Genomic DNA, 14,643 nt, shown 5'->3' with positions numbered 1-14,643 from the left:
AGTAATCTGAGCACTAGGGGCTGTGACCCCCAAACTGCTAGAATGCAACAACATCCAAGATCTACATTCAGAAGAGAGAAGTGCTGGGAACAGAAGCCTGATGAACGTTTCAGACCGAGGTCCATCAGCTGTGCGCGCAAAGTGAATTTTACATATCGACATCTCTTACTACAGTACGTTGCAGTTTCCTACAATCTTCTTTAGACATGCATGCATACATGCATGCATACATACATATGTACATGTATAATTTTATTTATAATTAATTTTGTTTATATATATTTATATATAAAATTAATTTAATGTTTCTGTTATATAATTAATTTTGTTTATATTTTTTATTTATTTATATTTATATTTATATTATTTATATTATATTTATATATATTTATATATATTTATTTATATATATATATATATTTTTTTAATATAAATATGTTTTGTACTTTTTGGTGTGGGAACATGTAGTGCAAGAAGAAAATTCTCACATTTCTTGGCAAGGGTCAGAGTACTTTGCGTGCAGCTTGGGAACGCATAGTGCCACAAGAAAATTCCAGAACTTGCCAGTGTGTTAAGTTACCATTTTGTGTGTGGTGTGTGCACGCACGTGTTGAAGTGAGAAATCGACACAGATGACGACGGTTCATTAATCCGTCACAGCTGTGGTTGTGCTTGTATCCTGCTCTCTCCTCTCAGAGCATTTGGCCATGGGCTCATTCCTCACTTATCATGTTTCTTCATCATCCTCATCTTGCTCTGAAATACCAGACATCCACCAGTAGATGGTGTTCCAGAGTGTTTTTTTTATCAATATGATTCACCGACATTAAACGCTCATCCATGTAAAAAGCGATGTTATTAATCATCCTGAGTCTAAGTACCTAGCTGAGCTGTGAGTGGATCTGTTAAGGATTGCTCACAGTGGGGACTTGGTGTGTTTTTGGGGAGTGGACACCCTCTTTAATGAATGAATCCTGGCCACTGGTGCACTGTGCATGCCTCCTTTGTAATAACAGCCTGCTGGGCTTTATCTACAAAGCCAAGAGCTTACGCAGAGCTGATGCCAGAGACTCGCAGGCACCGTGTGTGCGCGTATGTCCCAGGCACTAGCGCATTAAGATGAAAACATTTAATTTATATATATGTATATAAAAGATAATAAGCACAGTTTGGTTTGAGGAGTTTATGCAGTGAATAATAATTTTGTTTGTTATAGATCCATGTTTTGAAAATCTAATTTTACTTTCTGCTCTTTCCCTGCGCTTGACCCTGCCAGCTGAAAGGAGTTGTCCCATGTTCCCGACGGGAGTGTGAAGGCTAGGTTATAAGGGATGTGTTTCTGTGTGAGTGGGGGGAGCAGCCTTCTACAGCTACAGCATTGCTTTAACCCACACATAACAACCACGCTATCTATTCACTCAGTCATTTAAAAGAAAAAATCAACCTTGTGAAATAAATCAGCCTCATGAGCGTTACATTTTTGAATCTAGAAAGTGTCATGATGTCTCGGTCTGAATGTGGCTAAACCACCTACACCTTTTCGAATAGGTCAGGTGATTGTATGTGTGTACTGTTGGTTAGGTGTATGGGTGGTATGATGCCCAATCAGTGTTCATGGTCTCCCCGTTTCCTTTCATCACTTTGTCTTTTCTTCACTTCCTCCTTGTTTCATACCAAATCCAAGTCACAGTGATGTCACACATTTCCGGTGAGGGAATCAGTTGAGCCCGCTAACAGATAACTGAAACTACCCACCACCACCACCACCAGCATGCAAACGCACTACAAACAAGACGAGACAGACAAAAAAAGCACCTGACTGCTTTGCTCCATTAGAATCGGTTCCTCTCCATGGAAGCAGACAGCTTACACCACAACTCAGCATGTACCCTGACTGTATGCGCACTCCTGCCCTGCCAATTCAATATCCAGTCTCTCTCTCTAAGGAAAGTAGCTCTCGACTGTGTATGTATGTACATGTGTGCAGACTTCCAGTTGTTGCCATCATTCAGAGAGTGTAGTGTGTGTGGGTGTGTGTTTGTGTGTGGGTGTGCACACGCAGGCCTGTGAGTAGGGGGTGAAAGAGAGAGCAGGCGTCATGCTCCATAAAACTGCTCTGATACTCCGAGCTTACTTTTACTTCGACACGTACTGTCTGCTGAATGGACACTCACGTTCCGGGTCACCATTTTTCTCAGGCTGGTTTGGGTTGCGGTATTTCCAGTGCGTGACCGGGGATTCTGCTGCCAGCGTGGACGCTATGATAGCCAACGCCGCTTCTGGAGGTACGTGACTGATAAGTTTGGCTCTGTCATGACAGTGTGACACTAACTGAGGTGAGGCTTCGTGTTCCTAGTTTTCCATGTGTGAAAAGAGACAATATGGCCTGAAGTTTGATAATGACCCAGATCATCCATGTCATTGCACAGACACTTTAAAAACGTTTGGAACTTTGAACAGTTGACGTGTGAACAAACACATTCTGTCTCATTGTAATGAGCAGTTTTAATTTGGTGTCAGCGACGTGAGGTGCGAAGAGAACAAGGCACCGATCTGACACTGAATGTAGCCTCAGCTGGACTGATGTCTTCAGGACCAGTACACACACAATGTATCTCTCCAGTGCTCTTCCTAACACATATCCTAACACTATGACTCTTTGCCCTTCCTGTCTCACACTCTCTCTGGCGTACACACGCACATGCCAACAAAGAAAAATGTAAACATTACTCTATAATAGACATATTGAGTGGATCTGTGTCTAGTCAGGTAGTCAAACTACTTTGCACCTTGGTGTGTGTTTTTCCCGCTGTAATGTTAATTATTAAAATTTGTGTCATTATTTTGAAATATGACAAGGATGACCCATGCTCATTCTCTGGGGGCCTGCCATGTTAAACATTAACACAGCTTTCATCGTTATTCTGCTGTGAGGTTCATAGTCTCATACACAGGGACTGACTCATGGCTCCATGAACAGGCGTGGTTCACTCACACACACACACACACACACCTGTTTGCATCCACGCAGAATGGAATGTGTCTCTCTAGGCTCACACAAACCCTCCATGTATCACAATAGCAAATGTGTATAGTGTTAAAGGTTATACTACAAATTCAGAAAGGGGTCAAAGGAGCACAGCCTTCTCTGGATAAAAAGATACATTCTGTGCATGTTCGAAAAGCTGCCTCATGACCAATGGGCTGCTTCTATGGCAGTGAGCTGACCTAAAACATATGTAATGGCCAACAGATTTCTCCTGACCAACGACACTATTAAGGGACATTTCAATCAAATCAAAACCAAACACATAAAAACTTTAAATTATTTCCTTTAAAGCTTCTGAACATTATTGAAGAATTCCCACTAATATGTACACTCTTAACCTACCAGAAATCTCAAAGCATTTTTCCAGATACCTTTAGATATTTGAAATCAACAGATTATACAGCCTGTTTCCTTCTTTGTTCATGTGTAAAATAAGAAGATTTGGAGAACTTTGGTACATTTTATATATATATATATATATATATATATATATATATATATATAAAGCCTAAGACTTGACACTACAGACTTTACCATTTTTGTTTTTATATCTAACCTGTTCTTTGTTGTTAGTTATCAATGTCTCAGTTTAGTGCCAGTATGATCACTATTAGGCTATTTTAGAGATTGTTTTTCGTTTAATGAAGTAATACAAATCGGAGGATTAGGGTGGATTGTTTTATCTGTCAGAGCTTTAACAACATAACACGCCAATGAAACACACTCTAATGATGTAAAGCACATGAACGCTTGTGTACCTTGACACATATTCTCGTCTGCCTTCGCAGTCTGGTTCTCCGCTCGCCCTCCTCCTCACCTGTACGGAAGTGAGCGTAAGTGGCTGGCCAGGTAATGTGTGCCGTACAATTCGCGTTGGGCTTCAGGTGAGAACAGCTCGCTTCTGGGTCCGCCGGACTGCTCCGCGCTACAGAGCGTTTTCATGCAGCCTGTCTGTTCTGTACAGACAGTGATATGATCCCGGGTGATATTTTCTTACCCATGCAGAAACCTTGAGGACCAATGGGGATATTTTTACTAAGTCTTTTCCTTCATTACTGGCTCAACACAGTCGAAGGTAAGTTCAAGTTCCTTTTAAGTTCAGACCTTATCTTTGATTTATCGTTAATTATTTGACCTTCATATTTAGTCCATATAAATAATAAACATTATTATTAATAATAATAATAATAATAATAATAATAATGTTAAATGTATGGGATTTTAGTATCACACAGAGCAACAGTCTTTAAACTGAAACATCTGCTCGATTGCACGTATTATGTGAAAGGCTGCGCTCGTGCCGGGGTAACCCGCGCTACTGAACCGCTCGTGTCTGTGGTCTCGTGCACTCAGGGACCTGCTCCGCTGGCCGCGCGCTGGCTTGTGACGAGTGTCTGCAGTCGGGGCCGCAGTGCGCGTGGTGCGCTCTGGAGGTAGCAGCCTGAGGTCTAACTGGACTTTCTCTCTGTCGCGTGGAGTGCATTTAGTTTCACACGCGACTTTTTACGCTTGTAGAACTTCACAGACTCGTTCACAGTCGGTGACCGATGCGGCACGCTGGAGGAGCTCCGCCTGAGAGGATGCGCGAGGGAGTTCGTGCAGTTCCCGGTGACAACTTCCAAGCTGCTGGGGAACGAGCCCTTAGGACAAAATACAAACAGCAGCAACACCTCATACATATCACCCCAGAGGATGGCTCTCAGACTTAGGCCAGGTACAAAAAAGAGTGACGGCCAGAACAAGAAATGTTTATGCTTGGCCTAAGACAAACAGGGGTCCAAAGCCTTTGAGCTATACAGAAGGAAATTGCAGCTGTTTCTGAATAATGTCAGAGTCATCATTTCCAAATAATTGTTTGTTGTGTTTTTAACGTCATAGGGGAACAGCAGAGTCATATGAAAAAGTCTAACTGTGAATGGATTCTTGCTGCTTCTGACTGGAGTTGCTTGTTTCCTATGTCCTCACCAGGTATGCCGGTAACGTTCCAGATAAAGGTGCAGCAGCCTGGCGACCATCCTGTGGATATGTATTATCTTATGGACCTGTCTGCCTCCATGGTTGATGACCTGCAGATGATTACAAACCTGGGATCCACTCTGTCCAAAGAAATGGCTAGTCTCACCAGTAAATTTAGACTGGGATTTGGTTCATTTGTAGAGAAGCCAGTTCTTCCCTTCATCAAAATTACCCCAGAAGAGTTGGCCAACCCCTGCAGGTAGCAATTCCTGGTTACACGGCCTTAGGCTTTTAGAGTGAGCTACTGAGCTTTAAAGTGATCGTTAGAGATGTTTGCGTACATTGTCTTTATTTTCTTTAAATGGATAAACACAGCCTAACTCCACAATGCCATATCATTTCTTCAGTTCCATTAAAAGCCTACTTCTAAGAAGAGAGCAGATTGCCCAGTTCTAAAGGAAAATGCTGTCTGATATGAGTTTTAAAGAAGAATAAAGAATGACATGGCTTTGTTGTGTTGACCAGGAGTGTGGATAGCGTTTGTCTGCCCACCTTTGGATACCGACACATCCTTCCCCTTACAAGCAGCACAAACAAATTCAACGAGATCATTTCCCAGCAACGCGTCTCTGCCAACAACGAAAACCCGGAGTGCGGCTTTGACGCCATCATGCAGGCTGCAGTGTGTGGGGTGAGGTCGGCTAGCCTGTGAGTGTGCATGTGCACGGCTTTTCTGAAAGGAAACCATTATGTGTCTCTCCCATGTGGACGTCTCCCCAGGACAAGATTGGCTGGCGGAACGATTCCATGCGTCTGCTAGTGTTTGCCAGTGACGCTGACTCTCATTTCGGAATGGACAGCAAAATGGCTGGAATCGTCATTCCCAACGATGGCCAGTGCCACCTGGATAACAACAATGAATATTCCATGACTGCCCACTTGGTAAGGTGGAGCCTGCTGTTGCGTGAACAGTTAGAAGACCTTATTGTTGAATTTATTAGTGCAGTTCAAAACATAGCCCATCGATAATATATTGCTTTAATAATTAGGCAGTGTGGCTTTCCTGAGCGTGATGTCAGTGTGAGAAGTTCTTCACGTTTACGTTTAGGAGTTCCCTACGTTGGGGCAGCTTAAAGACAAGCTGGTGGAGAACAACATCCTTCTCATATTTGCTGTCACTGCCAGTCAGAAAGAGAACTATGAGGTAAACCTAAGCCCACACAGGGACTTTTCAGATTCAAGTATATTTATCTCAAACCACGGTAACGGAGTGAATGAGTGTAGAACACTAGGTTTCCTGCTAAGAAAAAGATTTGTAAGGCTACCTTCAAAGAAAACGTTTTTTTTTTGTAACATCGAGGACAAGATAGATGGTGAGATTGTGTTTCGTATTCAGTTCTGCTTTCGACATGCTCAAACACGATTCGTGTCGCTGCATCCATGTTTACCGGGTATGAAACAGTGCTTCTCTCCATGGCCTTGTGCAGCCTTCACGCCTGCTGTATTTCACGTTCCTCATGCACACCTGTCTATTTCATTTGGATAGAATTATGCAGCGCTAATTCCTGGTGCTACAGTGGGCATACTGGAAAAGGATTCCCGGAACATTCTAGAACTGATCATGACTGCGTACAAGGTACAGAATCTGCGTCTGCATTCCTCCGTGAGCCGTGAGTTTGCTGTGCTGTACACAATAGCCCAAAGGAATCACATTAGACACCCAGAACTCCGACACCTATGCTGGAAAAGCTTGAGCATGATGAGAACTTTAAAAAAAAAAAAACATCTTTCATCCCTCTTCTGTTTCCTTCTTTTACCCTGAGCCAGGAAGCATGTCTGCACTCGTCCTTTCTGAGCTGCTTGATCTGTCTATCTCTGTTCCACCATCCCCCACTCACGCTTTCCTCTGCAAGCACTCTCTAATAACTCACTTCATTTGGAGTTTCCAGAACTTGGCTGTTCCGAGCAGATCCCACCTGCCCGAGGAGTGGATCGCCCTGTGTGTCTTGGCTCCGTATCTCGGGAGCATTGATGGTTTGTTCTGGGAGCTTTAATTGGAGGTCCAGCTACTGTGTTTCCCATAAGGCCTTCCCTTTTTCTCTTGTCTTATTTTTGGGAGTATTCACTCCTGCCTGACTGAAGCAGTTTTTTTTCCTCTTCCTGAAACCTAAAAGGAAAGAAAGGGAATCTGGTTAGGGAGCTGCTTGTGTGCTTGTGAATCGTTCTTGTTTTTGCAACTCCCAGACCCATAAAGGTAATAGTCTTTCTTGCTGGTCTTGTTTGTACCACTGTGTGAGAGAATCCTTGATCCTCTGGGAGCGGTATCACAGTTACTCTCTTTTCACATGTCTGTCAGTTGTAATTGGCATGTAACTGCACACACTCTCACAGAAAACACAGATATACTGGGGTTGCTTCATTTTTCTGCCGTTAGAGTGTAGCCTCTTAGAACTGGTGGCACTACTTTTAAAAGTGAAGCCATATTGGATCTGACTAGCACAGATAAACTTGTGACTTGACTTTAGCACTTTCAGTTGTTCATGGATGCCAGGTGACATGGGGACCTGATGTAGAGACCTGGCATACAGATCTGACATGGAGACCTGCCGCAGAAGCTTGCATTGGGGATTTGACATGAAGCCCTCATATTTGATACCTCACATGGGACCTAACAAGTCTGCTCATGCTTGATTTCTAGGAACTGCGGTCTGAGATTGAACTGGAGGTTCTGGGTGACACTGAACATCTGCAGCTGTCCTTCACAGCCCTCTGTCAGGATGGGACAGTCCACCCTGGGCTTAAACGCTGCACCAGCACCAAAGTTGGCGATATGGTATATTTAAATGTGATTTTTAAAAATTACACTTTTTTGTCATTTTTTATATTTTTATGGTGAATGCTGATTTGTTTCTTAAAACTTTATAAACTCTCCAAATACATAATTGTCACAGAGTAAAAGCATTACTTATTCTTATTTACTTAAATTTAAACAGACAGACAGTACTAGAACCACACAGTGCTGTAGTGTAAGTAGAGGAAGGCTGTTGGGAGGATTTCTCCTGCTAGTGCGAACACTGAGGGAAGATCGGCTCCCGTCAGGTGGCGTTTAACGTGACGGTGGAGCTGGCGCGCTGCCTGGATGCTCCACGGCTCTTCTCCCTGCGGCCTTCCGGCTTCCGGGACACTCTGGAGGTGGAGCTGGAATCCCTGTGTGCGTGCCCCTGCCAGGAGACCCCGGAACCGAGGAGCAGGTCCTGCAGTAGTGGGAGAGGGGCCCTGGTGTGTGGCTCCTGCGTGTGTGACCCCGGGTTCACCGGGCCTCGGTGCGAGTGTGAGGAGGGGAAAGCTCAGATCAGTGACTGCAGGTGAGGAAGAGTAAAGTGATTTATTAAAGTTTAATTAGCTGTTGAATTAAATCATTAGCTCACCAGAACCTACTATATATCATACAGAGTGAAAAAGGATCTTCTCATTTAATACTGATGACATTACTGTGTTTAGTTTATGTAAAGGTCAGGTTAACTTATGGATCTTCGGTGTTTGTTGGTAAATTTACACAGTCACACCATGATTGTCTGATCCAGTCTGTGTGTGTGTGTCTGTGTGTGTGTGTGTGTGTGTGTGTGTTTGCAGGGCAGAGGAAGGTGATGATATTTGCAGCGGGCAGGGAGAGTGTTTCTGTGGCCAGTGTGTCTGCCACTCACCCACTTTCGGGCATGTGTATGGAAAATACTGCGAATGTGATGATTTCTCCTGCCTCCGATTCAGAGGAAAACTGTGTGGAGGTCAGTGCACAAAGCAGTACAGACAGAGAAGACATGGGGAAAGGGAAGAGAGAGACAGACAGAGCGAGAGGAAGCTAGAGAGAGACAAAGAGAGGGAGGGAGAGAGACGGAGAGAGAGAGAGAGGCAGAGAGAGAGACAGACAGAGCGAGAGGAAGCTAGAGAGAGACAAAGAGAGGGAGGGAGAGAGACGGAGAGAGAGAGAGAGGCAGAGAGAGAGAGACAGACAGGGCGAGAGGAAGCTAGAGAGAGACAAAGAGAGGGAGGGAGAGAGATGGAGAGAGAGAGAGGCAGAGAGAGAGAGACAGACAGAGCGAGAGGAAGCTAGAGAGAGACAAAGAGAGGGAGGGAGAGAGACGGAGAGAGAGAGAGAGGCAGAGAGAGAGAGACAGACAGAGCGAGAGGAAGCTAGAGAGAGACAAAGAGAGGGAGGGAGAGAGACGGAGAGAGAGAGAGAGGCAGAGAGAGAGAGACAGACAGGGCGAGAGGAAGCTAGAGAGAGACAAAGAGAGGGAGGGAGAGAGATGGAGAGAGAGAGAGGCAGAGAGAGAGAGACAGACAGAGCGAGAGGAAGCTAGAGAGAGACAAAGAGAGGGAGGGAGAGAGATGGAGAGAGAGAGAGAGGCAGAGAGAGAGAGAGAGCTTGATTTAACAAAAAACACAGACATTGCTGACAGAAGGGAGGAGTGTATTTGATCTCTTACTGTAGGACATGTTAATGAAACAATAACATTCTACTAATTAAATGTGGGCTTGTACAGATCAGCCACACGTTTGTTATTCAAGGAGGCAAAGGTGCAAAGGATTCTGTATCATTACTCCACTGCTCCACTAGGCAGTACAGAGCAGCCTAGAGAGTCCGCATTACAGCTCTACAAACAAGAGCAGCGAGGAGTCACCACTGCTCTACGTAGGCATGAGTGTGTGAGAGTCAGAGAAGAGGAAGACTGCAGAGGTGGAGACGCTGAGTTTGGGGACCACAGAATCCCAGACGCCACGCAAGGCACGATTCGTTCAGGGTACCTGAGCATAAACCCAGTTTGCATAACAGGCTACTTTTGCAAAATAACGATTTTGTTTGACCATAAAAGTAAGTTATTAGTCATTATTATTTATTTTGCTAAATAAACTAGATTAAAGCTTGATTGGAATTCCTATTGGGTGAAAACTATTGGGTTATTCACTTGTTTGACAGTTCACTTGAAAAATTGTAGAATTAGCATTCATGTTTCCAGGAGATGTTGGTTTGCCAATATAAAATTTTGCAGAGTTGTTCTGTAGTTCATTGTGCTACCAACTATAATGGCATTGTCAGTAACTAGTGTAGGACAGGCCACTCTTTCCCCCACGTTCAGATGCAGTGGCAGTACTGTGAGCGAAAGGTGTGTTGAAGGTGTGTCGGATGTGGGCTAATCTCCAGGCCCGTGCGATTGCCTGGGGTTCAGCCTCTTCCCAGAAGCTGGCTTGGAGATTTGGACTCTAATCAATTTGCCACTCCAACCTTCGCCAGCCAGCACTGATGTGCAGGGAGCAGGTATAACTAGAGCAGCTGACTCAGTCAACACGCTGGACATTGAGGAAGGGGGCGTGAAGCTGGCTGGCTGCCTTCAGGTTCAGACTGCTGCCTGCTGGTATCAGTGAGTCACAAGTTCAAAGCTGGAACGAGCACTCCAGGTGTCTGGGGTGAAGGAGTCAGTAGGAAATCTTTGTCACACAGAGGCACTAAGGTGACCCACCCTGCAGCAAGACAAATGCTTTACTCAAACAGCAGAAAAGAACAGGACTGTGAATAACAGCTCTTTGTTTTCATAGCAATAATAAACGCTTAATCCATATACCAATCTGAACAGAAGCCTACATACCCAATTATCAATATATTTTTGGCTGTTCTGTGTACAAAATAAAAGTAACCAACGTGTCTAAATTTGGCCCTAATTGTTTTGTCTGTAGTCTGTGAATTGGTGTGTTTTGTGTGTGTGTGTGTGTGTGTGTGTGTGTGTGTGTGTGTGTGTGTGTGTGTGTGTGTGTGTGTGTGTGTGTGTGTGTGTGTGTGTGTGTACACACTCAGGCAATGGGCAGTGTGACTGCGGCGAGTGTGTGTGCCACAGCAGTTGGACTGGCGAGTATTGCAACTGCAGCACCAGCACACACACGTGTGAGTCTGTGGACGGGTCAATCTGCAGTGACCGGGGCCAGTGTGTGTGTGGGAAGTGCGAATGTTCTGTTCCTGGAGCTTCAGGTGAAAAGTGTGAGAAGTGTCCTACCTGTGGAGATGTCTGTGGCTCAGTCAGGTACGCACACACAACACAAACCCTACATTGCATCACATCCACATTACAACTTTGTGTCTGAAGTCTGGGGTCATTTTAAAATAAAGCCATTTTTGCGGTAACAAGAAGTATATGGAAATTTGTACATCAGTATCTGATTCTGTGTGGATGTCGGTGTTTGAGTACATTTCGCTATATGTGTGAGTGTGTTTGGATTCATTGTTTTTGGATGTTCCAGACATCCTTACATTTGCACAAGTAAAAGCAGAGGAGAGCATGTCACAGGTCTTCGGTGTCTCGTTTCCTCCTCCGAAAGGCCGTGTCAACCTGCCTTTCAGTCTGCCTTCTGATAAAGTGGGAACAAGAATAAGAAAAAAGCGTTTCTCCTTACAACGAACTCAAAACGAACCTTTCTCCTGAAACAGATCCCCTGAAGAGCTGATGTTCTTTGTGCTTGTGTGTGTGTCTGTGTATGTGTGTCGCAGATCTTGTGCTGAGTGTTATCTGAAAGCTGAAGAACCGTCAGAAGAGTGTGGCAGTAAATGCAAAGCCGTTCATGCTGCTGTGAGCAACTCGTCAGGTGAGCCTGTGTTCCTCTGTCCTGCCCTGGGAGGGATCATGGTCACTCTGGGCTTGTTGTTGAAGAGAAGCGCTACATGCTTGGTAGTGTGGGGCGTGGTTCCTGTATGAATGCCTCTCTCCCATCACACTTAGCCCTTACCGGAGGGAGGACTTCTTCTGCAGCATTGCATCGTCACCTCTGGGTGTGAAGTTTGAATTTGTACAAACCAAGGCTGAAACCTACAGTGCAACTGCTTCTTAATCTTACTGTGTCTGCATTTTAAAATGATGTACTATAGGAATCCAACTCATAAAGAGCAGTGACTGAACTGCTGGTAAACTAAACAAAATCTGTGCAGGACGCTGTCAGAGCACCATAAATAATAGTGTACTAAGTGTTCATCGAGCTTCAGTTGGTATATTGATACTGTGGATCTTTGGGTGGAAACACGGTAGTCACGTTAATGTTTACTGTTTTTATAAATACTTTTAAACAGGGATAGACATCAGAGTACAGAGTCATGTAGCTGCCACTAATATCATATCAGCCCTTGATTTCTGAGGATGGAGGGTGGACTTCAAATACAATACAATCATGCAAATAATTACAGATTACTACATGGCAGAATTTGGTGGAGTTTTTTTTAACATATTATACGCCACAAGCTAGTTCTGGAAACTGCATCACATCCATGTTGTGAGGCTCATCCTATTGGGTCATTAGTTGGTTAAAAGCACCAATGCAGTAGGGTATTACCCAGATTTCTTCTCATGTTCTCTCTCAAAATATCTTTGGGTTCCTCACCTCTCTCTCTCTAACGCTTTCTCAAAAACACACAAAGACACAGACAGACAGACAGGCACAGAGACACAACCACGTGTATGCACGCACACACACTTTGGATTAGGCCTTTTGACACTCAGCAAAGACATACATGCCGCTTAGCCTGTTGTGCAGACAAGGCTATTGTTAGACTCACAGCGTACAAGACCCCGAGTCTCTTGGCAAGGTCAGGCCATCACAAGAAGCCTCAGTGTAGTGCAGCCTGCGAGTCACATTCGAGTATGTGTCTGCAGCTTCCAACCGACATGACACAACGGAGAGACACAAAGCAGAGACTTTAAAGAGGACATTGTAGGAAGCTCTGTAAACGGCAGGCTGTATATCCTTTCCGTGGAAAAGAAAAGCGTGATTGTTCAGCTGTTGCTTGGTGTAACATCACAGCTATTTTATCTGGAGATAGTATTGTATTTTGTTCTTGCTTGATGGATTATTTGGTGATTTGTTGTGGGTGTTTGGTCAGCATCATATAGCACAGAGAACCTTTTTAAACAGCCTGTAGTAAACATCTAACAGCGTGTAATAGATGCCTCTTTCTCTGACACACATGCCTTGCTTTCTCATGTCAGACTTTGAGGAAAGTCACGCGGTGCTGTGCACTCTTCAGAGTGAGAACGAGTGTCTGATGTCCTTCGCTTTGGTGGAAAGTAACAGGGCCAACAGACTCTACAGACTCAGGCTGGACGGTAAGAACCAAGTCCTCAGCCTTCGCACTGACGTGTATGCTAGACCACTGAATGCTCAGTAACACATGAATAAGAGAAGAGATGCATGTATCTATGTGCAGGTGTTTCTATGTGCATGTGTTATTATGTGAATATGTTTTGATGTGCATGTGTTTTTATCCTCCAGACTGTCCCGAGCCCCCAAACATCTCTGTGATCGCTCTGGGTGTTTGCATGTCTGTGCTCACGATTGGCATCACACTCCTCGTAGTCTGGAAGCTTCTTGTGTCTGTCCATGACCGAAAAGAGGTGGCCAGGTTTGAGGCAGAGAGGGCCAAAGCAAAATGGCAATCAGTAAGCCCTTCTGAGCTTTGTGGAAGCTTTTTGACTCTAAGATTTGAAATTTTGAAACTCAAATGATTAGAAAGTCCTTTGTTTATACACTTGTTTGTTCCACTTTGTGTTTGTTATTTCTAACAGTAGAGTCCTTATTCGTTCTTTTTTCTGTTTTCAGGGCACAAACCCCCTTTTCAGGAGTTCAACATCAACATTTAAGAATGTGGCATATAAAAATACAGGTCGACAGAAAGTTGATATATGTTGAAGGGACAAACAAACTACAGAATGTAAACTGTTCATTAACACTCTGTGTGTGTGTGTGTGCGCGCGTGCGTGCGTGTGTGTGTGCGTGTGTGTGTAACTTTCTTTTTCTGGTAGATGTTTACATCTCAGATTTAAGCAGTGGGAAAAGATTAATATACTTGCTGCTAATTAAAAAAAAAAAGTCAGGTCAGAAACAGAATTATTTGCGCCCTTGATTTTAAAAAGGTGAAACCGATTGCAGTAAATCATAATTTGGGAACATCTTGCAATGCAGTGTATAATATGGCCAAAATAGCCAAAACACAGTGGCAAAAACATGCAGTTTGTATTTTTTGTCTGGTGTTGGCACTGCTGATTTTATGGCTGAGAGTATTTATTAAGTAGGAGAAGCTTTGGGGCCATTTTGGACCCTCCCTCTACACAGCAATTCGTGTGACCTCTGTGGTGGAGACAGTCCTGGGATTGCTAGAATTCATTACGGCATTATTCTTGACACTTTTATTGGCTAACGAAACAGGAAGTAAAGGCGGGGTCATTGACACTGATATAGATTTTTTTTTATCTCACTCACGGATGCCGATAATTCTGTCCGTGATTGAATAAAAGCGTATACTACTGCAACTTTTCTACGTGCGAAACACTGGACATTGCTTTGACGTTTCGGTTTCAACACAGTTAACGAAGTTTTATATTGTGTGATGTGTATTTGATGTGTACTTTTTAAGGTTTACGATATTGAAAGTTATTGGCTACTCTGAGGCTGAGCCTTGAGCTATATTTTAATATCATAAATTATGTTTAGACTAATGTTTAATAAAGTTGGATTTTGCTGGATCAACCCTGTTTCTCGCGCCTTTATCACTATGTGCGTCCCTGTCAGGAGAACAGTTTCACGCTGGTTTTAATCTAGAAGGT

The 14,643-nt window shown here is 43.9% G+C and overlaps 1 protein-coding gene across 8 annotated transcripts; it reads left to right on the top strand.

Moving 5' to 3' along the window:
• The first annotated feature begins 25 nt into the window (after positions 1 to 25).
• Positions 26 to 14,558, top strand: itgb6 (integrin, beta 6). 8 transcript variants are annotated; one of them, XM_027018335.3, is made up of 19 exons: positions 26 to 173; positions 2,199 to 2,285; positions 3,838 to 3,933; positions 4,055 to 4,124; positions 4,403 to 4,482; positions 4,565 to 4,763; positions 5,018 to 5,264; positions 5,531 to 5,696; positions 5,786 to 5,947; positions 6,114 to 6,209; positions 6,552 to 6,641; positions 7,704 to 7,838; positions 8,105 to 8,370; positions 8,639 to 8,790; positions 10,857 to 11,079; positions 11,544 to 11,638; positions 13,030 to 13,146; positions 13,313 to 13,479; positions 13,640 to 14,558. In XM_027018335.3, exons 4-19 carry the CDS (start codon positions 4,070 to 4,072, stop codon positions 13,727 to 13,729), a joined length of 2,340 nt encoding a protein of 779 aa, XP_026874136.2. In that variant the 5' UTR covers positions 26 to 173; positions 2,199 to 2,285; positions 3,838 to 3,933; positions 4,055 to 4,069; the 3' UTR covers positions 13,730 to 14,558. The 8 variants fall into 8 exon arrangements, with proteins under 8 accessions (XP_026874136.2, XP_081564660.1, XP_081564657.1 ...); XM_081708531.1 differs by lacking the exon at positions 26 to 173 and having other exon boundaries at positions 1,984 to 2,285; positions 3,838 to 3,882; XM_027018336.3 differs by lacking the exon at positions 26 to 173 and having other exon boundaries at positions 1,984 to 2,285; positions 3,838 to 3,898.
• The last annotated feature ends 85 nt before the right edge of the window (positions 14,559 to 14,643 follow it).

Source organism: Electrophorus electricus, chromosome 26 (assembly GCF_041902795.1).
Source record: "Electrophorus electricus isolate QZ-2024a chromosome 26, ASM4190279v1, whole genome shotgun sequence".
Taxonomy (NCBI): Eukaryota; Metazoa; Chordata; class Actinopteri; order Gymnotiformes; family Gymnotidae; genus Electrophorus; species Electrophorus electricus.
Note: the sequence above shows the minus strand (reverse complement) of the source record. Positions and strands in the feature narration are given on the sequence as shown.

Coding starts and splice junctions, on each gene's coding strand:
- itgb6 (XM_027018335.3), top strand. CDS start 4,070: ATGGGGATATTTTTACTAAGTCTTTTCCTTCATTACTGGCTCAACACA. Junction 4,125..4,402: donor CTGGCTCAACACAGTCGAAG/GTAAGTTCAAGT, acceptor TCGTGCACTCAG/GGACCTGCTCCGCTGGCCGC. Junction 13,147..13,312: donor CTACAGACTCAGGCTGGACG/GTAAGAACCAAG, acceptor TTTATCCTCCAG/ACTGTCCCGAGCCCCCAAAC.